The sequence below is a fragment of the Carassius carassius genome, chromosome 37 (genome assembly GCF_963082965.1).
Source record: "Carassius carassius chromosome 37, fCarCar2.1, whole genome shotgun sequence".
Taxonomy (NCBI): domain Eukaryota; kingdom Metazoa; phylum Chordata; class Actinopteri; order Cypriniformes; family Cyprinidae; genus Carassius; species Carassius carassius.
The window spans coordinates 8,816,460-8,844,414 of record NC_081791.1 but is presented as its reverse complement, the minus strand read 5'-3'; the positions used below and the strand labels follow the sequence as shown (position 1 = coordinate 8,844,414).

General features: G+C 42.9%; 1 protein-coding gene across 1 annotated transcript; it reads left to right on the top strand.

Annotated features, from left to right (window-relative positions):
- The first annotated feature begins 249 nt into the window (after nt 1-249).
- si:ch211-117c9.2 (solute carrier family 26 member 6) lies at nt 250-26,638 on the top strand. Its single transcript, XM_059527328.1, has 19 exons — nt 250-649; nt 1,331-1,470; nt 1,987-2,097; nt 2,215-2,387; nt 2,732-2,896; nt 15,913-16,065; nt 16,174-16,256; nt 17,331-17,478; nt 17,607-17,720; nt 18,227-18,304; nt 20,612-20,707; nt 20,791-20,897; nt 20,993-21,062; nt 21,164-21,256; nt 21,370-21,462; nt 25,244-25,546; nt 25,775-25,829; nt 25,967-26,109; nt 26,203-26,638. Exons 1-19 carry the CDS (start codon nt 489-491, stop codon nt 26,227-26,229), a joined length of 2,313 nt encoding a protein of 770 aa, XP_059383311.1. The 5' UTR covers nt 250-488; the 3' UTR covers nt 26,230-26,638.
- The last annotated feature ends 1,317 nt before the right edge of the window (nt 26,639-27,955 follow it).

The following is a 27,955-nucleotide window of genomic DNA, read 5'->3' as shown; positions in this document are numbered from 1 at the left end:
TAAAACTGCCATTATTCCGGACAACATTCCTGGTCTAGCACAGATTGTCCAGATATTGTCCAAAATGTGCTCTGGACAAAAAGTTTAAGTCAGCACAGTGACTGAGTTTGTGACTCAGTGAACTCAGAGTTAATTTACAGATGTGTGATCCATTTGGCACACTCATGTTTATGGGACTGCGTGCTGTGGGTGTGGTGTGGGATTGACCTGTGAAGACTGATAAGGACCCAACAACTTTTCTCATGTGGAAATTTCTGGTTTGCACTCATAACTGCACATTGAAATCCGCCTTTGGCTGCACCTATAGATGATTCCTTCAAGCATGTCTGTCATCGCTGCTTGAAAACCTATACATGCTCAGTGATAAGGAGAATGTTCAAAGGCATACTCAGGGAGAAGAAAAAAAAGTCTCAATTCATACGTGAACCCCTGGGAGGGGTTTAAGGTGGTTTGCTGAAACCCCTAAACCTAAGCAGAGAGGAGCATATATGAACATGAACAGGACAGGCATGGGTGTATCCGATCATGCTGGAGCAACAGTCTGTGTGGAGAGGATCGTCCTGGATGAACTTAAACTAGATGAAGTAGCCCAACGGCAGAATGAAATCCAGTGTTCCTCTATAAAGGAGAAGATCTGTCACTCTGTAAGGTAAGATGCAAAGACAGTGTGACAAAATCTGTCTAAATTTGGTTCTATTGCAGTTGCGATATGGGTGAATACTGGCATGCACCTGGCAGATTATTCAAACCAACTTACAGTGGATTGTATGTATACACTGTATAAGTGTATAATGAGAATCAAACCCATGTTTTGGTGTTACTTACAAACAGATTTTTTTTTTCAAATGAACAATATACATATTCATACAAGTTCAAAAAGTCAAATGAACAATCTTGTTTATACTAGGAATGTTGTAAAACGTGAGCTTGCATAACCATTTTGAAAGCAACGATTGCTTGAAAACTATAAAGAGCATGCACTTTTTTTGTCATTTCATACATTGTAAAATTGTTACCTTTAAACATTTTTTTTGTTACCTGTAACCACTTGTACTTATAGTGATGTTAAATAATATTTCACACTTGAATAAAAGTAAGCTTTTTCTGGTTACCATTGTTTTCAGTGTATCGTTTATTACAGTACAGCTCTTTCTTTATGTTCTTAGAGACACAAAGCCTACTGTAAACAAATGAGCATCTCATTAGCTAAAATTTAGTGTTTGCTGTTCTAATCTTGTGGATATTGTTGCAGTCAGCCAGTAATGTCAAGGATGCTTTAAAATTAAGTTATATTCTATAAAGCTCTTTATTGTCTCACTGTCTGCTCAAGGTGCTCTGTGGGACAGTGGAAGATTTGGATTCTAAAGTGGATACCGCTTCTCTCCTGGATACCCCAGTATTCTGTTCGGGAGAACGGACTTGGTGACCTGGTTTCAGGTGTCAGCGTGGGAATCATGCACCTGCCTCAGGGTCAGTTTACAAGTGCAAGTTTCAAAGTGAATAACACATAGAAAAAAAAAGAGCCAAAACCCCATTGCCAGATTGCTCAAAAAAGATAATAATCAGTCTAAACAATGTTTTAAATAAATTACACCAGCCAATGTGAATGAGAAGTCAAAGGGATACATTATTTGCATGCACGTGCATGTGTGTGTGTGTGTGTGTGTGTGCTCTTGTTTTTGTGACATATCAGGACACAACTCTGTATAATGACATGGGTATGACACAGGTATTACAAGGAGAGGGTGACTTATGTGGACATAACCCATGTCCCCATTTTTCAAAACGCTTATAAATCATACAGAATGAGATTTTTTGAGAAAGTAAAGATGCACAAAGTTTCCAGTGAGGGTTAGGGTTAGGTGTAGGGTTGGTGAAGGGCGATAGAATATACAGTTTGTACAGTATAAAAACCATTACGCCTATGGGATGAACCCACTTTTCACAAAAACAAACGTGTGTGTGTGTGTGTGTGTTGCTACTCAGGTATGGCATATGCTCTCCTGGCTTCTGTGCCACCAGTTTTTGGTCTTTACACCTCCTTCTATCCTGTACTGGTGTACTTCATCTTTGGCACTTCTAGACATGTCTCCATAGGTAAGGGAAGAAAATAATATATAAATGTAAAAACTGTAAAGAAAATTAAAAAAAAAAAAATAACATAACATAGCCTTCACTGTATGAAAACTGATTTGCGTTCCTTAAATGTTCCAGGAACCTTTGCAGTGATTAGCATAATGATCGGGAGCGTCTCAGAGCGACTGGCTCCTAATGATCACTTTCTGACCAATGGGACAAATGGATCAGTCGTCATAGACATGGAGGCGAGAGATGTTCAGAGAGTGAAAGTGGCGGCAGCAACAACGTTATTGTGTGGCATATTTCAGGTGAGTCAGGCAAAACAACACTGTAAACAAAGATGCAAAAACAAAAAAATGAACAAAAAAGTAAAAAACAAACAAACAAATAAAAAAAATGAACAAACAATAATGTATGCTAAATGTGGGGCAAAATACTTTAAGGAATGTGAAAAACAATCAAATACATACAAGAAAAAATACAAGAATAAACAAATCTTGAATCTTTGTATAAAAACAAACAAACATATTTTCAAACCAGTACAAAGTAAACAAAATAAAAAAACCACAAGCACCTTGGACCGGTAAAGTTTCCATTTTTTTGTTTGTTTTGTTTAAAAGAGGTTTTGCTGATGAAGTAAGTGTTTCTGTAGGTTCTGTTGGGTCTGGTTCGGTTTGGGTTTGTAGTGACGTATCTCTCGGAGCCGTTAGTGCGGGGCTACACGACAGGTGCAGCCACTCACGTGATCACCTCTCAACTCAAATACATGTTTGGAGTTTCACCCAGACGATTCAGTGGACCCCTGCAGCTGCTGTATGTGAGTATTTCAGTTGGTTAAATCTTAACAATGTAAACTAAGAATAACGTGTATTAATTCAATAACACTGCAGTGCATTGCAGCCCTTTTATTTAAGATTGTAAATCTTATTATACTATAAATACTGCCAACAATACCAAGCACACAGTTATCACAGTTATGGACTTTTGTTTGTGTTCCTGATCTGTGTTTCCTGAGTTGCCCTGACTAGTTCATTTGGATCCACTTGTGTTTATTAATTATTTTGTATGTCTCCTATTATTTAAGCCCTGTGTTTTGCCCCTGCTCCTTAGTTTTTGGCATTGATGTTGATTTGTGTTAAAAAGAAAGAGGAAAAAAAGAAAGGAAGAAGATCAAATATAGTATATTTTAGCATGTTTTGCTTATGATTTAGAGTTTTAACTGTTTAAACTTTACTAGACCTTATGTAGCTCTGCCCCTTTTCAGCACTGCCCTCATTGTCTTTTGTCTTCCAGTTTAATCACGATAGGCATTGAGGGGGACAAGTCCCCCCCATAATTAGAAATGGCCAATTTGCCCCCCCCCCACCCCAGTATCTGACACTGGTGCATTTATCTGCTGCCCCCCACTAACAGCACTGTTTTTTAGGATGACAAATAGGTTTAAAAGTGACATCCTGTCCTGCTCAGGTTAATAGCACTCGTTAATGTCACAATAATTCAGCTGGCCGATTAAATCAAAGTAGGCGGGCTTTACTGTTCACAGAAGAGCGTGATTTTATGCACGAATCGTCAATTTAATGTTGAAAAATAGAGCAAGGTAAGATGGAAGTTGCAAATTATTTCTGTGACGAGTGGGGCGGGGCCGAGGGACATGGGAGCGAGGCCGGGGGAGTGATTGGAGATGAACTGCACCTGTTCGACCCACCGGTCTCGAGGCCCATGGAGGAGATGGAAGGATATAAAACTGGAGCGACGACAGTGAAGGACGAGAGAGGACCAGGCCTGGGCTTTTAGTTGTGTTTTGGTTTTATTTTATGCGCACCAGTCGTCCGTGAGGGGCTGGTGCGCTGTTTTGTGTTTATTTTCCTTTATTAAAATGTTGTTTGATTGTCCGCCGGTTCCCGCCTCCTTCTTCCGGATGAATATGAAGGTTGATATCGTTACAGTGGTGCCGAAGCCCGGGAGAAGGAGGGACGCGCTGCTGAAGATCCCTCGCCGCTGTGGTGAATCCGCGGTGCCATCGAGCTGGCGAGGAGTGTGCCGCCATGGACGCTCGAGGCGGTGGGCTGGAGCGAGTTGCCGGGGACGGGCGAGCTCGCTACCGGCCGCCCACGATGTGGAGAGACGGCTGCCGTCCGTGAGGGAGCGGAGGAGTCGGCGCCGTTCGCCAGGTGGCCGGAGCCTGCTGCCATCCGCCGGAACGGGGAGGAGCAGGGAACGGGGGACTCCTGCCGGCTGCCCAAAACCGGAGGAGCCGTCGCCGTCCACCGGGCGGCGGAGGAGTGTCGTGCCGTCCGCCGAGGGCCGTCCAGTGCCACCGCCAGGCACCGCGGAGGAGATCGCCCAGCTGGTGGAGGGCCGAGCAGCGGTGCGTCTGGGAACCGGAATTTTTTTTTTTTTTTTTTCCTCTCTCCCCTCTCTCGTCTCTGTCGCTCCTCCTTCCATCTCCTTTTCTCTCGCCTCGCCTGTCCTACCCCCAGGTTCCCGCAGGTCCCCGGGAGCGGCCCCCCCGGAGGGAGGGGGGGGGGGGGAGTAGAGCGCAGTCTCGGGAGTACCCCCCGGCCTGCGAGGGGCGATGGGGGTATGTGACGAGTGGGGCGGGGCCGAGGGACATGGGAGCGAGGCCGGGGGAGTGATTGGAGATGAACTGCACCTGTTCGTCCCACCGGTCTCGAGGCCCATGGAGGAGATGGAAGGATATAAAACTGGAGCGACGACAGTGAAGGACGAGAGAGGACCAGGCCTGGGTTTTTAGTTGTGTTTTGGTTTTTATTTTATGCGCACCAGTCGTCCGTGAGGGGCTGGTGCGCTGTTTTGTGTTTATTTTGTGTTATTAAAATGTTGTTGATTGTCCGCCGGTTCCCGCCTCCTTCTTCCGGATGAATATGAAGGTTGATATCGTTACAGTGGTGCCGAAGCCCGGGAGAAGGAGGGACGCGCTGCTGAAGATCCCTCGCCGCTGTGGTGAATCCGCGGTGCCATCGAGCTGGCGAGGAGTGTGCCGCCATGGACGCTCGAGGCGGTGGACTGGAGCGAGTTGCCGGGGATGGGCGAGCTCGCTACCGGCCGCCCACGATGTGGAGAGACGGCTGCCGTCCGTGAGGGAGCGGAGGAGTCGGCGCCGTTCGCCAGGTGGCCGGAGCCTGCTGCCTCCGCCGGAACGGGGAGGAGCAGGGAACGGGGGACTCCTGCCGGCTGCCCAAAACCGGAGGAGCCGTCGCCGTCCACCGGGCGGCGGAGGAGTGTCGTGCCGTCCGCCGAGGGCCGTCCAGTGCCACCGCCAGGCACCGCGGAGGAGATCACCCAGCTGGTGGAGGGCCGAGCAGCGGTGCGTCTGGGAACCGGAATTTTTTTTTTTTTTTTTTTCCTCTCTCCCCTCTCTCGTCTCTGTCGCTCCTCCTTCCATCTCCTTTTCTCTCGCCTCGCCTGTCCTACCCCCAGGTTCCCGCAGGTCCCCGGGAGCGGCCCCCCCGGAGGGAGGGGGGGGGGGGGGAGTAGAGCGCAGTCTCGGGAGTACCCCCCGGCCTGCGAGGGGCGATGGGGGTATGTGACGAGTGGGGCGGGGCCGAGGGACATGGGAGCGAGGCCGGGGGAGTGATTGGAGATGAACTGCACCTGTTCGACCCACCGGTCTCGAGGCCCATGGAGGAGATGGAAGGATATAAAACTGGAGCGACGACAGTGAAGGACGAGAGAGGACCAGGCCTGGGCTTTTAGTTGTGTTTTGGTTTTATTTTATGCGCACCAGTCGTCCGTGAGGGGCTGGTGCGCTGTTTTGTGTTTATTTTCCTTTATTAAAATGTTGTTTGATTGTCCGCCGGTTCCCGCCTCCTTCTTCCGGATGAATATGAAGGTTGATATCATTACAATTTCATATAAGTCAACTGTTTCACAATATAAATGTTAAATGACTGACAGCTATATCCAGTGATGCAAACTACTCTACTTTTTTACCTCAAATATGACTATTTTGAGAGCGAGAGATTGTGTGTCAATGAAAGCTAAAGTGACCAGATTTCTGAAAGGAAAACTGGGCCCTGTGTTGGCTCATGCCCCTGAGTCCATTACAGTGTCGGCTCCTGCCCCTGAATCTACTCATTTCATCAAGTTCAGCCCAGAATCCACTACAGTCCAAATTAGTCCGGAGTCCATTCCTACCCAAGAATTCAATAAAAAGCTTGCACGAGAAACCCATCCAGACCATGCACTCCTCTCAGAGTACAGCCCCGGATCAGCTCAAGCCCCCTATTCGAGAAATGACTCTAGCCAATGACCAGAGTCGAGGGAAGGCTCATGTTCCTGGGTATATCTCAGAGAGGGCTCCAGTCCCAGAGTTTAGCCCTGAAAGGGCTTCAATGACAGAGCCTATCCCAGAGAGGTCTCCTGTTTCCATGTTTAGTCCAGAGAAGGCTTTGGTTCCCAAATCAGACCCAGATAGGGCTTCTATCCCAGAGTGTAGCCCAGAGAGAGCCCCTGTTCCCGAGTTTGGCCCAGAGAGGGCTTCTGTTCCCAAGTTGGGCCCAGAGAGGGTATCTATTCCTGACCAGAGTCAAGTGCAGGCTCCAGCCCACAACCAGAGTACAGTGTAGGCTCCAGCCCCAGACCAGTGTACAGTGTAGGTTCCAGCCCACAACCAGAGTACAGTGTAGGCTCCAGCCCCAGACCAGAGTACAGTGTAGGCTCCCACTCCAGACCAGTGTACATTGTTGGCTCCAGCCCCAGACCAGAGTACAGTGTAGGCTCCAGCCCCAGACCAGAGTACAGTGTAGGCTCCTGCCCCATACCAGAGTACAGTGTAGGCTCCCGCCCCAGACCAGAGTACAGTGTAGGCTCCCGCCCCAGACCAGTGTACAGTGTAGGCTCCCGCCCCAGACCAGAGTACAGTGTAGGCTTCAGCCCCAGACCAGTGTACAGTGTAGGATCCAGCCCCAGACCAGTGTACAGTGTAGGCTCCAGCCCCAGACCAGAGTACAGTGTAGGCTCCAGCCCCAGACCAGAGTACAGTGTAGGCTCCAGCCCCAGACCAGAGTACAGTGTAGGATCCAGCCCCAGACCAGTGTACAGTGCAGGCTCCAGCCCCAGACCAGAGTACAGTGCAGGCTCCAGCCCCAGACCAGTGTACAGTGTAGGCTCCCGCCCCAGACCAGAGTACAGTGTAGGCTCCCGCCCCAGACCAGTGTACAGTGCAGGCTCCAGCCTTCGACCAGAATCCAGTACAGGTCCCAGCCTTTAATCCATGCAAGGAAAACAGGTCAATTTAGCTCAAGGGGAATTATTTATGATTTTATAAAGCATTTTGACAGAATCACTATTTTATGGCTATTTTATGAATCAGCCAGTGAACAAAAGTGAGGAAAGAATGAGTTTAAGAGAATGAAAATGTGAAATCCCAAATTTATAGCAATATGTACTATTGCATAGACCTAAACCACCATCAATTGCTTAATTAACCTTTGCATTGAGTTCCTTAATGAGGTTAAAATGTATATTAAATGCACCAGTTCAGCTAGGATCTGAAGGTACTTGCATTGATTGTTTAGGGGGTTCCCTTGTAGTCTTGGGAAGCCAATGGTTGGGCATTGATTGAAGATGTGGAGTAGTGGGCTGGTTGAAGTTTTGAGGTGATCACAGACTCGAGGTGAAAGTCTCCAGTTACTCACGTAACCTTAGTTCCCTGAGAGGAGGGAACGAGACATTACGTATGGGGAAATCCATTTCCTTGAAATTATGAAGTCTGATTGAATAACTCTTTTGCTTGCAAATAGCCAATGGCGCCCGCGCCCTCACCTGATTGGCTGACAGCCATCAATATAGGTGACAATATCTTCGACTGAATGAGAGTTATGAGGCTGGAAGGTTTTCCACACGGCAGGTTACGTAATGTCTCGTTCCCTCCTCTCAGGGAACTAAGGTTACGTGAGTAACCGGAGACGTTCCCTTATCGAGTCGGTCTCTCAACATTACGTATGGGGAACAATAAAACCCCCGCCGTGTGGGAAATACTGTCCGGCCCAGCTCACATCGAGCCACAGAAGAGCATACACTAGTTCTTACAGCGCATTAGCTCTAGGTCGGGTACCGGACCTGGTTGAAACCCCTTTTGGCACAGAGCCAAATCAGCTCTTACACCATTGTAACCCAGTGCAACCAGATAAGCAACACTGGTGTGATATGGGGAAAATGTAGCAATATGTTGCAATATGCGGGCATAATAAAGGTGCCACACTAGATAGTGAATGAATACCTTAACCGCAGCTATTACTAAAATAACTGATGCTGTCTATATGACCTGGTCGAAACCATGGCTAGTGCACGTGCCAGGCAAGGCGTGCCATAACCTAGTCCAATGACTGCTCAACTTCCTCCTCCTGCACTGACAGCACATGTGATGTGAACGAGGGAATGTCCAAATTATAGAATCTCGCAAACGTGTTGCGAGACGACCAGCCCGCTGCGAAACAAATGTCCTGAATAGACATGCCTTTCGCCCAACTCCATGACGACGCCAAACTCCTTGTGGAGTGGGCGTGTACTCCGATTGGGCAGGCGGTTCCCCGGGAAGCATAAGCTAGTCGCACAGCCTCCACTATCCAGTGTGATAGCCTCTGCTTCGACAGAGCGCTGCCCTTCTTGGCACCTGCGTAGCAGACGAAAAGCTGGTCTGAAGTTCGAAACTGGCTAGTTCTGTTCACATAAGCACGTAGGGCACGCACGGGGCCCAAAGCGCACTTCTGAGACACTGAATTACTGTCCTCCTCGGGGCAAAATGCTTGAATTGTAACTATCTGAGCTCTGAACGGCATTGAGAGTACTTTAGGCGAATAGCCGCGTTTGGGTAAAAGTCTGACCATACAATCGTCCGGTCCAAACTGCATACACGCGCTGTTCACTGACAGGGCATGCAAGTCTCCCACTCGTTTCCCGCAAGCTAGCGCGAGCAGTAGCGCCGTCTTAAATGAGAGCACTTTAAGGTCGCTAGACTCGGCTGGTTCAAATGTGTGTTGACATTTTTGTCAACACACCAGTTAGCAAATACTTTCCACTTCAGAGTGTATAAACGCCTCGTGGAAGGGGCTCTAGCCTCTGCTATTGTCTGCAGCACTCGCTGATATACTCCACGCTGATCTGCCACACATGCAGGTCCCAATGCTCTGGGTTGGGGGGCCATATGGTGCCCCTCGCCTGGGACAAGAGGTCCCTTCTTGGCGGGATCCGCCACGGGGGAAGCCGCGACATGTTCACCAGTTCCGGGAACCACGGCTGGTTGGGACATTTGGGTGCTACCAGGATCAACGCACATCTCTCCTCCCTGATCTTTTGCAGCACCAGCGGCATTAACTTGACTGGGGGAAAACCATACTTCCGTCCCTTGGGCCAGCGGCTCGACAGCGCGTCTCCCCCCAGGGGGGATGCTGTCAGCGAGAAGTACAGAGGGCAGTGGACGTTCTCTTGCGACGCAAAGAGGTCGATCTCCGCTTTGCCAAACAGATTCCAGATCATATTTATCGTTTGCGGATGGAGCCTCCATTCTCCGTGTACAATGCCGTCCCTGGACAGCATGTCGGCGCCGCAATTCAAACTGCCCGGTACGTGCACTGCTCGAATCGACCGAAGTACCCTGTCCGTCCATAACAGCAGCTGTCTCGCTAATCCCTGCAGGGATCGCGAACGTAAACCTCCCTGGCGATTGATGTACGCCACCACCACCGTGTTGTCCGTTCTGATGAGAACATGACGGTGTTTCACAAACGGAAGGAAACTCTGCAGCGCTAGATGAACCGCTTCCATCTCCAAGCAGTTTATGTGCCAGCGCGTCTGGTCCCCTGTCCACGTACCGAATGCTGGTCTTCCATCGCATAGGGCTCCCCAGCCTGATAGTGAAGCATCCGTGGTGACCACTACACGTCTGACCACTCTGCCCATAGCAGCACCCTGCTCGAATATGGTCGTGCCAAACAAAGGCGCCAGAGTCTCGAGACATGAACGTGTTGAAGCGGTCTCATGTGCAACAAGCCCAGTCTGCAGACAGAGGCTGTGGCCGGCATCAGACAGAGCAGCCTCTGAAACGTTCTTAAGGGGATAGCTCTGCCTTGAACGAAGAGGGCTAGTGTATTGTGAATCGACTGGATTCTCGGCTCTGACAGCTTCGCGATCATAGTGCGCGAGTCCAGTATCATACCCAGGAATGTGATATATTGGCACGGCATGGGCGAGGAGTCTGTGTTTGTGTTCCTTGAGAGTACTTCTCGACCGTGCGATGACTAACCAGTCGTCGAGATAGTTCAGTATGCGCATTCCACTGAGCTTCAGGGGAGCGGGCAGTGTATTCATGCACATTGTAAATACGCGGGGAGCCAAAGCGAGCACAAACGGCAACACTTTGAACTGGTACGCCACCCCCTCGAATGCAAAACGCGGGAAGCGCCTGTGATGTGGGGCTATCTGGATGTGGAAGTATGCATCCTTTAGATCCACTGCAATGAAGTAATCGTCGGGCTGAATGTGCACGAGGATCTGCTTCACAGTTATCATCTTGAACGTGCGTTTCGCGAGCGCTTTGTTCAGTAATCTCAGGTCTAAGATGGGGCGCATACCTCCGTCCTTTTTCGGAACTAGAAAATAACGGCTGTAGAACCCTGAATTTCTCCGTTCCTCTGGCACTATCTCTACTGCTTGTTTGGCCAGGAGAGAGGATATTTCTGCTCGTAGCAGCGGGGCGCTCTGTTCTGATACTTCTGTCACAATCACACCGCCGAAGTGGGGTGGTCTGCGAGCGAACTGGAGCGTATAGCAGCGTTTTATCGTGTTGATCACCCAATAAGATGCTGCAGGGAGCGTGGCCCACACGCTCAGATGACTCAATACAGATGGTATTAATGCATGCTGCGGCGGGGGCTGCGTGCCATCCACCGGGGAAGCATTGACCGCTATATGAATGGCAGGTGACTCATCCACGGCTTCTTGCATGGGAGCATACAAAGCCACCTCCTCGGGTTTCCCCGAGCTTCCACTTTGCGAAACGTCTCTAGGGGGAGAGGCTTCGCTTATGTAGCGGGTAATAGTAGAGGGAGGAAGAAAGCTCTTTTGCTGAGGCATGTAATGCATGTTTATTGAAACAGAACACAGCGGTTTCATTATCACAACATTCACATCGTTGATGAACTCTGGGCGGGAACACGCCCTCTTCGCTGCGGGTCTGACGAACACGTCCCGCGCTCTCTTCCCCCGGCACGAGCATCAGGAACGCTGCTCCTTCTTGCCCGCCAGGCGCCCTTGGCTGCTAGAGGCCGGTTCAGCACCAAAACCGGGCTTCCTGGGCTGCCTCTGGCGGAACGGTGGCTCTGGCTCACGATGCTCTACCGCGCTCGGGAACGCGCGCCTGGTATATCCCGCCGGGTGCTGCGCTGAAGAAGACCTGGACCTCGCTGCAGGGGGGGCTTGAGACCGTTTCGGCAGGAGATGAGGCATCATCTTAGACTGCTTGACGGTCTCGGCGTATTTCTCCGACAGAGATTCCACCGCGACACCGAAGAGACCGGTGGGGCTCACCGGTGCATCTAGGAACTGCCTCTTTTCGGCATTGCGCATGCCAGACAGCGTCAGCCACAGATGACGATGCAGGACCACAAGGCTGCTCATATTGCGGCCGATTCCCTGCGCGACCTTCTTCGACGCCGCGAGAGCTAGATCCGCCGCCATGTGCAGCTTCCTGAGCGACTCTGAAGGCCTAGAAGGCAAAGAGGCGGTTTTCCAGCTGGGAGAAGACGCCACGTGGGCCGCGATAGCATCCTCGACGGGAGGAGTTTGCGCGTATCCCAATTTCTCCGCCCCTTCCACCATCGTCAGCAGCTGGGTCCCCTGTGCATGGGCTCGGGCTGAGTAAGGGGAGCGCCATGACCGGGTGAGTTCCTCGTGGACCTCAGAGAAAAAAGGCGCGGGTCTCTGCGGGGCTTCAGCCTGGCGGCCCGCGCCGAGGAAGGAACCGTCCATCCATCTCTTAGACGGCAGCTCCTTGGGGGCTGTCCACTCCAATTCCATATCTGCCACCGCCTCCGTGAGGATCGCCATAAGCTCGGCATCCAGCGATGTGGGGGCAGCTTCAGACGGGGCCTCGGACCACGCTCCCGGGTCTGAGGCATTAGTAGACATGGCGTCGTCCTCGTCATATCCAAACGAGACCATTTCCCACGCTTCAAGTGGAGGGCGGTAACTGGCTTCAGAGTATGAGAGGGGATCTTCCACATGAGGGTGGCGTGGGCCTTGGGCCGACGCCAGTACCTCGACAGAATCCGTCGACGGAGCTCTCTGCAGTCTCCCGGTTCACGGCTCGACGGTGGCGTACGGGGGAGAGGCAAGAGATACAGGGCCACCGTTGTGGGTAACGGCCAGCCTTGCACGAAGGATCTTGATGGGAAGCTCCTCACAGGCACGACATCCCGAACCTTCGAATGCCACCTCTGCGTGAGCCCGACCCAGGCACAGCACACACTGCTCGTGTGCGTCCGGGAAATCAATAGGCCCACCACACATGCGGCAAAGAGACATTATAAGAGTAAAAACACCGGAACGCGAGAGGGGATAATTTTCCACAATTTTTCGCTCTGTATGCGTGAATCCACGGCGAAACCAGACTCAAGTGAAGGAAAAAGATTCTGAGGTTTTTGGCGCCCGCCGTCACCTATATTGATGGCTGTCAGCCAATCAGGTGAGGGCGAGGGCGCCATTGGCTATTTGCAAGCAAAAGAGTTATTCAATCAGATTTCATAATTTCGAGGAAATGGATTTCCCCATACGTAATGTCGAGAGACCGACTCGATAAGGGAACTCGGAGACAGCGTTGCAGAAAAAACTTAACTCAGAACACGAAACTCTCAACAGAAAAGAAAAGAAACTAAAGTAAAAGAAAGAAAAGAGTAAAGTTTGATGAGACTAGGTGGCGTTTCTCCTCATGGATTTAGAGGAGCTGCTGACATGTAAGCCAGAGCACGCTGGAATGGCACTCGAAGAATTCACAGGCAAACAGCATGGCGCAAAGCCCTAATGCAAAAAGTGATGACTAAAAGCAAGATTGGTTTTCAACCAATAGTTGGGTTAAATGTTTAAACAAGCCTTCTGGGCAGTAACCAAACCATTGGGTCAAAACAACCTAATCACTGTGTTTGTCCACTGCTGGGTTCTATTTTTAGAGTTTTTTAAAGTGGTCCCCTGTAAACATGTTTACAGCTTTGATTTCCACAGCATGAAGTTCTTATTCTTATGGATTTATGAATGAACATTTGTTATTACATCAACCTAAATATATTACAATGCTCTTGATATCTTTCATTAATTAAATCTAATTACCATCTTATTTACAGAAAAAAAAATATATGGCTTGTTTCTCTGGCACAAGGTATATATATACAGCTGGTTGAAAAAAGATCCAGCTTCAACTCTTTCCCCACCAGTACTTTTGAAGAAAGTTTGCCATCCACCGCCAGCAATTTTGATGATTTACACTAAAATTTCATTGCCCCCAGAATCTTTTGTTGTATGGCTATCTGAACCATGCAATACATTCACTATCATGAACATGCAATAAAACAAAATAAAGAACATACCCTCTACTTTTAACAAAAAATTTACATTTATTTTTATTCTAGCTTCAAGTATTTTTATCAACACTTGCATCTGGATCATATTCAGTACTATTATCAAAGCAAAAATGCAGTAGCTTACATAGACCTTTACCACTTTCTGGAGCGACATCTCACTCTGTAACATTAGGCAGTTTTCATTAATATGTGGTTAGTATCGATGATCATATTATTTTTTATATGCATACTGTATGCTTAAATGAGATCGCTAATTTTCGTGTCTTCCTCGCCTGTGTTTTTAATCAGCACTTTCTAGACCAGGAGTCTCCAACCTTACAGTATTTCTTTCGGGGGTACTTTTTAACAATGAAAATGGCTGAGAGCTACCCATGTTATACAATACTAAAATCTCTTTAATAATGTATCATTCTAAAATATTATACACAAGCATTGTTAAAATGTTCTGGGAATATTTTAAAATGTACTGATACACATTGAAATTAAAGTTTTATAACAAAAGGCAATAAATAAAATAAGCACCACAATGCACTTTTTGGACAGAGTCAGAATTTTATCTGCTCCATTAACCGTTCTAATGTGCATTCTAAAAATCTCAACACTTCTGATAACAAGGTAGCCTATTTTCCATCGACCTGTTAAGATTTACAACAAACATTTTGTCAGAATTCCACAATGGTCTGAACTAAAATGTGGCAGTCAGACTGAATGAATTTGTAAATCCACAGTTTGAAAGCCGGTGGTGATTATGAACAGCAGAAATAATGCTGTTTATTAAATCTAATTGGAAAAGAAAAGAAAAGAAAAGAAAAGAAAAGAAAAGAAAAGAAAAGAAGTGGCTACGGAGCTACAACTCGTCCAATTAAATTTTAGTGGTGAAAAGTGCTGGACTGGTCAAATCATACTGTAATAGGCCTAGCTATGTGGCGTCAAAATGCACACAGTACATTAGTTTTCAATGCTTAACAATGGGTCCAGTGTTTCACACAGGGTTTTGTGAGAATATGATGGGTAGACCTCGATCCCTCTTGGTTAGGTCCAAGAAAAATTTGTACATTTTAAAATTACATGTTAAATACTGTGATTGGTTTCCATAATATCTCTTTGAATGACAAAACACGAAAAAGGGCATTCAAAATAACCTGCTTGAGGATTTTAACATTAACATTAAAGGCAGGGTAGGTAAAAAAATGTATAAACAACTTTCTTCCAAATTTGTTTAAACTTTCTATATATATATCAATGCATAATTAAAATGTAAGTACTCTGATAAAAAGAGTATAAAAATCGAGTGACTCTAGACCGTTTAATCTGTATTAAAGCACAGCTCATTATTTCCATTCGGGACGAAACATAGGATTGGCTTAGGCGACTGTCACTCTCTCGCAACCATGGCAACCACCCTTTTGCCACACATGACCTGCCCACTTGCGCGCGCACGTTTGATTTGAGGAATTCAAGAGGCACGGATCCTAGGAATACCAAAACAATGGCAGAGAAACAGCAAGCAAAAATCACAGTATCGGCCTATGCAGTTAGTGAAGGCAAACCAGGCAAAAAAAAGGAAGACAGTAACAGTACAAGAAAAGGCAATGAACAAAAAGTCTTTGGATAAACAAAGAAATAAAACGCGAGTTAATATCGGCGTGGCTTTCCAGCGATGGCGAGAACTGAGGGAACTCAAGGGGCTGAAAAGTAATTCCTTGATGGCTTTATTTCTGCTGGACAGGTAAATCTTTCTTTTTGTATTTTGATCATACATATTTTTTTGTTTATTTTTTCATGAAGCATGTGTCATTAGCACACGTAGCTGCGTAATATAGCTAACATAACATTACTTAGCGAGCCGTAGTAGAGGCTTTGGAAGGAGCCCAGAAGGGAGGGGGTGGAGTGAATGGAAATAATGAGCTGTCTTTAAAACAGTCGTGAGAGGTCTACAGACACTCGATTTTTATACTTTCTTTTTCAGAGTACTTACGTTTTAATTATGTATTGATATATAAATAAAGTTTAAACAAATTTGGAAAAAAAGTTTTTTATACATGTTTTACCTACCCTGCCTTTAATTAATTAGTCGTACTCCTGAACTCACTCTTGCCTCTACTGTCACTCAAAGCACTGCAATTATATGCACACAGATAAAACATAGACCTCAAGTACAATCAATCTACAAAAATCAGCTTCAGTCATGTTTTTAAAATGCACATTTATTTTATTATTGACTCCTCTCTGTCTTTAGACTCTGGTGGAGCTGGGCAGGTTATTACCACAGACTCACATTGCCACTCTTATGATCAGTCTAGTGGCTCTCACAGCTCTGATCACTGTGAAAGAGATCAACTCCTGCTACAGTCGCAGATTACTCCTCCCTGTTCCCATAGAGCTCATGGTGGTGAGTAGCTACACATGTACCATGTTTCTTCAGATATCAAACCACAAAACTCCAACCTAGTAAGTACACAAAGAGACAGATGCAACAGTTTTGTGTGTATATTTACAGATTATTGCAGGGACACTTGTTTCTCATTTTGCTGATCTGAGAGCTGTTAATGGTGTCGACGTGGTGGGAGAAATTCCCAGTGGGTAAGTATGTGTTTTACATTACATTGAGTGGATACTAGAAGAACACAGTGAGCTTTCACTAGCAACGGCAGGTTTAAAATCATTTAAGTCTGACATTGTTTGCATGTGCAGTGAAGTCAAACCATTTCTTTTTAAACACTGACCTCATGCAGGAGGTTAGAAAGTTCTTGGTGGCTCAGTTCTTGATCTTAATCTTGGTTGACTGACTTTGTTAATCCATCAAAACACGTCTACAGTAAAGCACTAATCCAAGTCTCTTTCTGTACTCCCTCACGTGAGACATTAGGAGGACTTTTGAATTCCTTAAACATATAAAAGACACACAAAGGTCAGTGTTATTTTAGTATCACTGATATATCATTAAAGGTTTTGTTAAAGGCATAGTTTACCTAAAAAAAATTCCATCATTTACTTAGCCTAATTTGTTTCTCCTAACATGTATTAGGTTAATTTTTCAGCGGAAAACAAATGAAGATATTTTGAAGAATGAAGGTAACCAAAGAGTTGCTGGTCCCCACTGACTTCCACAGTATTCAGATACAAAAATTAAATGGGGACCAGAAATGTGTCTCCATTTTGAATTCGATTTTATTTTAATATATTCTATTTTCACTTTTGTTAAAGTTTTTGTCGTCTTTATTAGTTTATTTTTTTTTAAAACATGTACATTGTTTTTAATTAAAATGTATTAATTCAAGTGTATTTAGTTTTAGTCATTTTAGAACTGGCAACTTTTAAAAATAGTGGTTCCGTATTGGCATCTGTGGTTCCATGAAGAGCCTTTTTAACATCCATGGAAACTTTCCATTTCACAATACATTCTTTATAATGAAAAAAAACTTCACACTATGGAATGTTCACAAGAAGGTTCTTTGGGAAACCAAATATGGTTCTTCTGTGACATACTTAAAACACACTTTTGAAACCATTATTTTTAAGATTGTAAGGTTTTTTTTTCAGTTAATATTTTTATTTAATTTCAAGTAACCATTTTTTTTATTTTAGGTTTAATTTCAGTTAACTATAATAGCCCTAGAGCCAAATTAGTAATCTTTAACCTCTGACCCTCCTCAGACTGGTGCCACCCAGAGTCCCAGAGGTGGGTTTCTTCTCCTCAGTGGTTGGGGATGCATTTGCTGTGGCTGTGGTGGGATACGCCATCAGCATTTCTCTAGGCAAGACTTTTGCTCTCAAACATGGATATAAAGTAGACAGCAATCAGGTACAGAATCTGTCATGCAAAACAAACCTGTGTCACACATCTAGTGCACGCTTGATCATGTATATATTATGTTCTGAAAAATAAATGTGCAGTATATGTGGTGAGTGTCTCTCATTGCCCCCCTGCAGGAGTTGGTGGCGTTGGGGCTCAGTAACACTATTGGTGGTTTCTTCCAGTGCTACTCTGTCACTTCCTCCATGTCTCGCAGTCTTGTGCAGGAGAGCACGGGGGGAAAGACACAGGTGATTTTCCAACCACAAATATACACTGGTGTTCAAAAGTTTGGGCTCTGTAAGGTTTATTTATAAAAGAAATTAATACAAATACATTTGTAATGTTACAAAACATTTATGTTACTAATAAATGCTTTATTCGGAACTTACTATTCATCATAGAGTCCTGAAAAATAATGTAATGAAGCACAAACACATAAAGCAGCACAACATTGATAATAATAATAATAAATATTCTTTGAGCAGCAAATCAGCATATAACAATGATTTCTGAAGGATCGTGTGATACTGAAGACTGGAGAAATGATGCTGAAAATTCACATTGAAAACAGTAATTTTCTATTTGAATAAAAAAATCAAATTTTTACTGTATTTTAAATCTAGCTTTGGCAAGCAGAAGAGTCTTCTTTCAAAAACATGAAAATGTCATACAGACCCCAAACCTTTGTGCATACAGTATACATGTAAAACATACACTTATGCACAACTACAAATTTGCTTGTTGTGTCACACAGGTGGCTGGCATGATATCTGCAGTTATTGTGTTCATTACAGTTTTGAAGCTTGGTTCACTTTTTGAGCAGCTGCCCATAGTAAGTCATGCACTCAAATGAACATTGGTCGAAGCGTACAGCTACAGTTAATATAAACTGTAAAAAATAATTCTGTGGCTTAGTAAATATTACAGAAATTTTTAACTTTATTAACTTAATAAAATCTCTGAATATCGTGTACTTGATTGTTTGAGTTAAACATACCAAAATAATTGAGTAAAAATCCAACAGTTCATTTTATCTAAAATTTACAGATATATTTAAGTTGTTTTCAATAAAATTATTTAGTATTTGACTAACCAATTATTTCTTTATAATATACTTAATATATTTGTGAAATTTCTATCAAAATATTTGAGAATGTTGAATTTAAACTGATCTGTTTCAAGAAACAAAAATATTACTTAATTCAAATCAATATTATTAATATATTTAACACACTCTTAAAATTTGAGTAAGTTTACTCAATTAAAACAATGCACCCCTCCCCCACCCTCTGAGGTCACGACAACTCGACGGTTGGTTGAGTCAGTGAGCGCAGGCAGTTTGAACTCTCCAGTCTCCAGACAACAGCTCTCTTCTCAGCGTCGCAGATTTGGTGCATTTCCTCTGTGAAATTCAGGTTTGTGTATGTTTTATTTTATCTATAAAATCTTTACTGTGCTTTAAATCATATTTAATGCAAAACAACATACAGAGGCGTAATTCGACACCTAAACGAGAGTCGCGTCTGTCTTTTTGCATGATTGAAACGCTTTGCATAAACACATGACTTCATTCCTAATAATAATAAATATAATTATTATCCTTTGGATGATAAAATGTCCTCAGAACTGTCACTGTTTGTTTATTGGCAGGTTATGTCAGTAACTCGCAGTATCTATCGGCTGTGAGTGAAACGCAGGACGGCGGTATGAAGTTCAAAGTTCACCCGCAGAGGCGAGTCCGTCTCCGGCACGAGGACCAGCGCTGATCCGGTGGATATTGGGTTGATTTGATTACACTTGAATTAGGCTACCTGAATTTTTAAATATTTATTTTTTACTTATAAAATGTTTGTTAAATGAGTTTAAATGTAGGCAATATTGTATACAGTGTAAAATGTGCTGTATTGCTGTACTCATTGACAATAAAGGCCAATGTCATGTATACTGGTGGTTGTGTGGAGTACTATTTTACAAAGGTTTAGAGAAAATAAAAAGTTAATATTACTCATTAATAAAAACAGTTAATATTACTCATAAATATTGTTTTTAAATGTTTAAATGTTCAATTATTTCTACTCAATTTTATTTGTTAATGTACCAGATGCAGTTACTCAGATTTACTTAATTTTTTTACTTGCATTTACTCAATTCATACAGTATATTTAATTGATTTCACAGCTTTTAATTAATAAAATTAATAAAACTCTGCAATTAATAAAACTCTGTAATTCAGGACCTCTCTCCACATATTTACATTCATTTGTGGCTCTTGTGTCCGGTGTTGTTATTGTTAACTAAAACCCAAACTATTAAAAATAATCTTCAGAAAATAAAATAGATCTGAAATTATCATGCTACTGCTATTAGAGAGACAAAGCCACGACAAAGATTATAACAAACCCTTTTAATGGTATTCCACATGAAGAAGAGGGTCTAACACACAGGGTAACATTAACAATACCAGACAAAGGAAGACAGGACAGACTACACTTTAAATACAGGAGCAACTAAAGATAATTAATGACACACACCTGAACTAAATGACACAATCAAACATGAGGGAAACTAGGTCACATAGAGCATAAACACTGCTCTTTTAATTAATTTGTTCATTGTAAATTGACAAGCCATTGTCAATGTGGATGCAAACAATGACATCTTTCTTTTCATTTAAAGTGAATAAATGAAAAAGAAAAAAAATTCCTTTGTTTGGTTTTGTTTCCCTGTTGTTTTCATACTTGATGAAGGTGATGACTGAAAAGTAGTTTGACCAACAGTGTGCAGGTATTGTACATAATCGACCAATTGTGGTGTGCGAGAAGACGGCTTCTACAGTGAAGGGTCAAAGCAATGCATCGCATATACACTGTAGAAAGCAAGTCAGTAGGAAAACATGTATACATAATATCTATGAAAACAAGGCCAAATCCCTGACATTTAAAACAATTTAGAAAGTATGAACTTACAAATGTATTCTACAAATTGCATATTGAAGGGATAATGTTTTATAACGGTGTGTTTAATCTCAGAGCTCTTTATTAAAGAATTATATGAAATGCCATTTCAATTCTGATCCTCCATTTTGCACATGCAGCAGTTTGTAAGCAGGAGTTGTGTTTGTGTGCATGTGTTTGATCAGGCTGTGCTGTCCAGCATTGTGTTTGTGAATCTGAAGGGAATGTTCACGCAGTGTCAGGATATTCCTGCTCTGTGGAGGAGCAGCAGAGTAGATCTGGTGAGATCTGATCATCAAGACTCTAAATCTGTGTCTGTTTGATTCTGTGTCCTGACTGTGTTTCTCTCTTTCTGTCTCTCAAGCTTGTGTGGCTGGTGACGTTCCTCTGTACAGTTCTGTTGAATCTGGACCTGGGTCTGGCAGCTTCCATCATCTTCACACTGCTCACTGTGATCTTCAGGACCCAGTGGTGAGTGTGTGTGTGTGTGTGAGAGAAAATATATTTATGTATTTAAGATACTGATTAGTTCATAAGCATAACTGCTGTTGTTTCTTTCTTTCCAGTCCCAGGTACTCTTTGCTTGGCAGGGTGTCTGACACAGAACTGTACTTAGAAACAGAGTCATATAAAGAGGTGAGACTTCCTGTTGTTCATTTGCATGTGTGTGTGTGTGTGTGTGTGTGTGTGTGCTTGTTTATGGTACTTATATCACCTATATTTGTGTTTCTGGACAGGCTAAAGCAATCCCAGGTATCACTATCTTCCGTTCCTCTGCAATGATATACTATGCAAATGCTGAACTCTATCAAGAGGCTCTATTAAAGAAGGTGCCACACACAACAGATGAATTACACACAGGATCAAAGACCAAAAATAAACCAAAAACAGCTTTCAGCTCTTCTTTCTTTCTTTCTTTCTTTCTTTCTTTCTTTCTTTCTAGAGTGGAATTAATGTTTCAAAGCTGCTCAAATTGAAAAAGAGGAAAGAGGAGGAGAATGCAAAAAAGAAACAAGTGAATGAAAAAGATAAACAGGTGAGAGAGAAATTCAGAGTAAATTACCGAAGAAGAAAATATTAAGTCTAAGCATCACAAACACATATACACATTAATTGTAATTACTACACACTTACCCTACCTCTCTAAGAAAACTTGGTAACTCTTTAAGTTTAGTGACCAATTCTAAATATTAACTAGTTGCTTATTAGCATGCGTATTAGTGGCATATTGGCTGTTTAAACTTAAAGGGTTAGTTCACCCAAAAATGAAAATTATGTCATTAATGACTCACCCTCATGTCGTTCCAAACCCATGAGACCTCCGTTTATCTTCAGAACACAGTTTAAGATATTTTAGATTTAGTCCGAGAGCTCTCAGTCCCTCCATTGAAGCTGTGTGTACGGTATACTGTCCATGTCCAGAAAGGTAAGAAAAACATCATCAAAGTAGTCCATGTGACATCAGAGGGTCAGTTAGAATATTTTGAAGCATCGAAAATAAATTTTGGTACAAAAATAGCAAAAACTACGACTTTATTCAGCACTGTCTTCTCTTCCGTGTCTGTTGTGAGAGAGTTCAAAACAAAGCAGTTTGTCATATCCGGTTCGCGAACGAATCATTCGATGTAACCGGATCTTCTTGAACCAGTTCACCAAATCAAACTGAATCATTTGAAACAATAAGCATTATTTCCAATACGCATTAATCCACAAACTTGGATCCACAAACTGACTTAAGCTGTGAACTTTTTTAATGTGGCTGACACTCCCTCTGAGTTCAAACAAACCAATATCCCGGAGTAATGCATGCACTCAAACAGTACACTGACTGAATGCTGTGAAGAGAGAGATGAACACCGAGCCGAGCCAGATAGCGAACAATAGACTGACTCGTTCACGAGTCAAGAACCGGTTGCATCGGTTTTCGGATCACCAGTACTTCTCTCGGACAGTTCGATTCAATAAACCGGTTGAATAAAGCGGTTCACCGGTTCTTTTGTGCTCGATGGCGTCATTGGCGATGATTGCCCTCGATTCAAGCCTTCGGTTTACCCGCGCTCATAAAACTAGCACAGAATCAGTTCAGAATCAATCACCAAAATAATCAGTTCGGTTCAGATGCTCTGTGTGTCGGTCTGTTTCACGCTGAATCACACATGCGCAGTATTATCAGTTCATCGGTTCTCGAATCAGACACGTCTGACAGAAACGGTTCTTGACTCGAGAATATGTCATTATCTGGCTCGGCTCAGTGTTCATCTTCAGTTCTCTCTTCACAGCAGTTCAGTCAGTGTACTGTTTGAGTAAATGAATTACTCCGGGATATTGGTTTGTTTGAACTCAGAGGGAGTGTCAGCCACATTAAAAAAGTTAACAGCTTAAGTCATTTGTGGATTACTCTGAGAGCTCTCGGACTAAATCTAAAATATTTTAAACTGTGTTCTGAATATAAATGGAGGTCGTACGGGTTTGGAACAACATGAGGGTGAGTTATCAATGACATAATTTTATTATTTGGCTGAACTAACCCTTTAATAAGCAGTAATTAGGAGTTTATAAATGCACACGTCATAGCTAATAGTGAGTGAGGATTGGTCCCCAAACTAATCAAAAACTTATTTTTGTGTTTTAGATTTACACAAAAATTAACTTTTTAGTTCTGAATACCTTTTATATGACAGCATTTTTGTGCAACATAATAAATATTTTGAGAATAAAGTTATCATGTTTGGACAAAATCTCATAATTGGCCTTTTACAAGACTAAAGTCATATAGTTATGAGAATACAGTCATAACATTATAGGATCAAAGTGAATGATTTTTTAAAACTCATAATAGACATTTTTATGAAAAAGTCAATGATTTGAGAATAAGGTCACACTTTTATTAGATTAAAGCAGTAATATTTTGAGAATACAGTCAGAAATACAAAAATTTGTGTTTGTTTATACTTATTGTATTATTTAATAGCTTATATCTTTTATATTTTCTAACCTTAAAAACAACCTATATGAACCTCTATGCAATTTAATTTTTTTTTTAATTGTTCTTCGTGTGGACCAGCAATGAAAATGTATTCATCAAAGAATAATGAAAATAAAATGTATCACATTTTCCACAAAAATATTAATCATTACAGCTGTTTTCAACATTGATAATAATAAGAAATGTTTCTTGAGCAGCAAATCAGCATATTAGAATGATTTCTGAAGTATCATGTGACACCAAACACTGGAGTAATGATGCTGAAAATTCAGCTTTGATCACATTAATACATTACATTTTAACATATTTTCACATTTTAAATTGTAATAATATTAATTAATATTACAGTTTTTTTTATCAAATAAGCATGGAACTTATAAGATAATTTGCTTTAAAAAAAAAAAATATATATATATATATATATATAATACCTTGAACACTCACTGACCCCAAAACTGATTTCAGGTTTTATCATCCATGTATACAAATTTGGTAAAGTCTCAGGTTACTCATGTATCCATGGTTCCCTGAGTAGAGAATGAGACACTGTGTCCTCTAGGGGTTGCGTTGGGGAACACCTCGTTGTGACCCGTGTCTGAATCCTGTATTAAAACACACCAACAACATGTTGGCCGGCGACAGCTCATGGCGTCACTAGCAGTGCGACTATAGTATAAATAGGCGCCGAGAGAACACGTCATCCACTTTTTCATCTGACGCTTGCGTCCAAAGCATGGCAGGAAACTAAAGGATGCAGTGTCTCGCTCCCTACTCAGGTAACCAAGGCATACAACATTTCAAGGGGCTACCGCTTGCTCTTGCATAAGCTTGTTGAAGAAGCTGTCTCAACAGATCCATAGTAGCAACACCCTGTTTAGATAGGTATCCTGTGGATACATAGGTGGAGTGGCGCCCAAAATGAACGGGGCTTTTACCAGCTAAAGAAAGGGCACGAAGCAACAGCACAAACCCTTACCATATATGATTTTTGAAAAGAACGGAGAGTACTAAAACCCGAACGTACCACAGTGTTTATGTTAGAAAGTGTGCAAAGACTTCACGTGCACACTTACCATAACATGGATTTTAGGATACCATTCTAAGGGTCTCTCGTGGCACTCTGAAAGAGCAGCTCATTAACTCGATCTATGGTTTAATGCTGGAGTGGCTTGCAGTAAATATCTAACTGAGGGAAGGGGCAAACACCCAGCTCTCAAATGAGAGGGGAGCTCGACCCGCCGCATGTTCCAATGCTGGAACAGCTAGCAGTAGGTTACCAAGCTGAGGGAGCATAAACCCAGCTCTTAACGATAGAGGGGGCTTGACCTCAACATGATCGTTAGAATCAGAAAGGTAAGCGTACTGCTAGCTAGCCAAAAATTCAGCCCATCAGAGAGGTGGAGGAAGGGCCTAGTTCACCTGATGCTGCTGGTTCCAGGTGCTCTGAAAAAGACGGATAACTCGACTCTCACGTGAGAGGAAAACGTAATAAATTCAGAAAGGAGTAGCATGCTTACAATAACCCTCAATGCTGAGGGGAGCGATGCTTCCAAGTGTGTTAATAGACACACTGGTCGAGTGGAACCCAAGGTACCGGGGTCTAACCAACTCATAGAACGGGAACGGAGCTAATACGCATAAACCTTACCGTACAGTATTTCAGAATCTAACGTGGACCTACCTAGAAAGGACAGAAACCCGCATGTCCCGGAACCTGACACACACTCACTTACACACAGGCCTACAGAAACATTTCTGTAGTTTTAGTTCTTTAAGGTATTATTTAGTGACGTTTACCATTTTATTAAGTGGTTATGTGTGTTGTTCATAGACTGGAGTTCTGAGAGAGCTGGCGAACAGAATGATGGTCTCCATGAAGAATGTGAGTGAATCTGTGCACTGTCACGGAACGGACCAGGAATGCATCATCAATGACAGCGGCATAGCAACAGTAACCCAGGGTAACATGAACTGCAGCTTCCAGCCAGAGCAGGACTCTGAAGAGGAGGAGCGGGACGAGACAGACACGCACTCCTCCAGCTGTGATGGTTTGCAGGAACACACACACTCCATCATCCTGGACTTCAGCCCTGTCAGCTTCATCGACACGGTCACCTTAAAAACACTGAAAAATGTAAGCCAAGTCACATTCATTTGTACTCACCTTCTCATTTGAATGTGCAAGGCTTCCAGTGTCATTCGCTTCCAGTTATTTTAGCTGTGTTAAAACAGTGCGTGCTGCTTGATATTATAAACTGGTTTTAACATTATTGTAATTCATTATAATAATCATAAACACTTTGGCTTGCAGTGGAAATGTTTTTACATTTACTGTACTTTTTTAAAAAACACATGCTTCTAGATTTTTCAAGATTTTGCAGAGGTTGATGTCACTGTTTACATCGCTGGATGCCAAGGTGGGTAAAATCAGACATCCACTCTTTATTCCAACATTCACATGCTGAATCAAGACAATGTTATAACTAATGTCCATCATTTAATCAACCTTCAACAAATGTGGCTTATCGCACTCTACCAATGTGTTTGGCTGTAGTGTGTGTAGTGCAGCAGTTGGAGCGAGGCGGATTCTTCTCAGAGTCCATCTCAAAAAGTCGCCTATTCCCATCTATCCATGATGCTGTGCTGCACTGCCTGTGTCAGTCTCAGAGAGATCGGTCCAGGTCTGAATTTGCACTGGTGAGACTGTCATCACACTAAACACACACAGGGCTTCTTAATCAGATCCTTACTGTTTCCGTTACATTCATGTGAGCTGTTGCTCTTTCACAGGACATGCCCTGCGTTACGAGGTTGTGAGCAGCAGATACCAGTCTGTCCCGGATCTTGACTCACAGGCCAAATAGATGCCTTTGTTTCAATGAGGAACGGCATTAGGATGATAGAAGCCTAAAACGTATCACAACAGAACAAAAATAGCCATCAAGACTCACAAACAGATGTTTATATCATAAAACATGGACGTTAACTGGGTGATTTACTGTCTCAATATGGCAAATAATGGACATGTGGTTTTTACAGCTTCATAGTAAAGAAAAGTTGTATAGAAAGTCTAGAAGAAAAAGCCAGGTAATGTAGAAAACTGTCAAACACAGAGCATGCATTAATTCTCTTTAAATAAGTGTAATATCACAAATAACAGTCTTATTTACACATTTTGTCTGTTATTATTTGAAAACTCTGTCAGGTCTATTAAATTGCATGCAAAGATAAATCAATTAACAGGAGTGCCTTGAGTATTTCATCTTCTCAGTAAATTAATATGAATTTAAAGATAAATTAATAAATTATAATTAAGGCTTTATAAATAGGCTGCCATTGAAATATTTTATAAATCTGGGAAACTTAAAAAAGGGAACATTAAAAAATGTGATATTTTAATGTTTTGATCGTCGAAAATGACATTTGAGCGCCTTCTGCTGTTCATGTCGGGTGTTACAACAACGAGAAGTGAAACTAATGGAATTAAATCGACTTTGTATCGCTTTTTATAAATGCAGATATAATTATCAATAGTCTCGTATTCGTCAATTGGAATTAAAATAATACATGTCTTACGTCTTAATTTTATCAATTAAAAAGTAAAATGTAAACATGGCTTAAAAATGCAAGACGCCGAGACATAAGATTGCCGAGATTAAAGTTTAATACCGATCACTTATAGCCTATAAAAATGATTAAAGAACACTGACTGACTAAAGAGCAATCTCTCGTGGCATCAAACATGAAAACGCTGGACAGTGCCCGAGGTTCGATCTCCGGACGCCGGTTTCCCGGTGGCCATGAGACGGGGATTTTTTCAGTAAATCGGAAGTAACCACTGAGCCACACCAACGCGAATATGACTGTACTAGAAACAGCCTTTAGCTGACAGTGGGAAGTCTTCATGTAATACTATGACAGCTCATAATTTCTCCTGCTGCAAATAAAACGGTAATAACCTCTGCTTTTTAATGAATTATTTTAGATAAAAACCTGTTTTATGTTTATTTTACGTTTTATTCGTATGTTCTTCTTTAGTTGTGGCAAGGTTGCGTGTTCAAGATTGAATGTTTAGCTGTATTACGTCATGAGTGCTGGTTTATGTATTGCTCAGACTGTCATATTTTTCACTATCAGCGTTGCTGCAGTCATGAAGTCAGAATCATGAAACTAAACTGAACTGTTAGAATTCAGACATCATTCCTCCAAAAATGAAACTATTTATCATGATGGTCAGGGCCCTTTCACCAAACTATAAACATGACAAATGAGATTGACACCTTCATCTCGACTGCACTGAAATGGTTCTTTATTATATTTGTATAATTCGTTTACAGTAGGCTGCTCTAGAAAATGCTGATAATGACACCCTCTGTTTCTTCACAGGTTTGATACCACAAAAACACCACAAACACCATTGATGCCATACCAGTTTAATCTTTAATGGAGTTTAACTGGCTATTGACTATTCACACAAATGACACATTTTTTTATGCTGACAACACTATACAAATACACAAACTTTATACATGCATCAAAATAA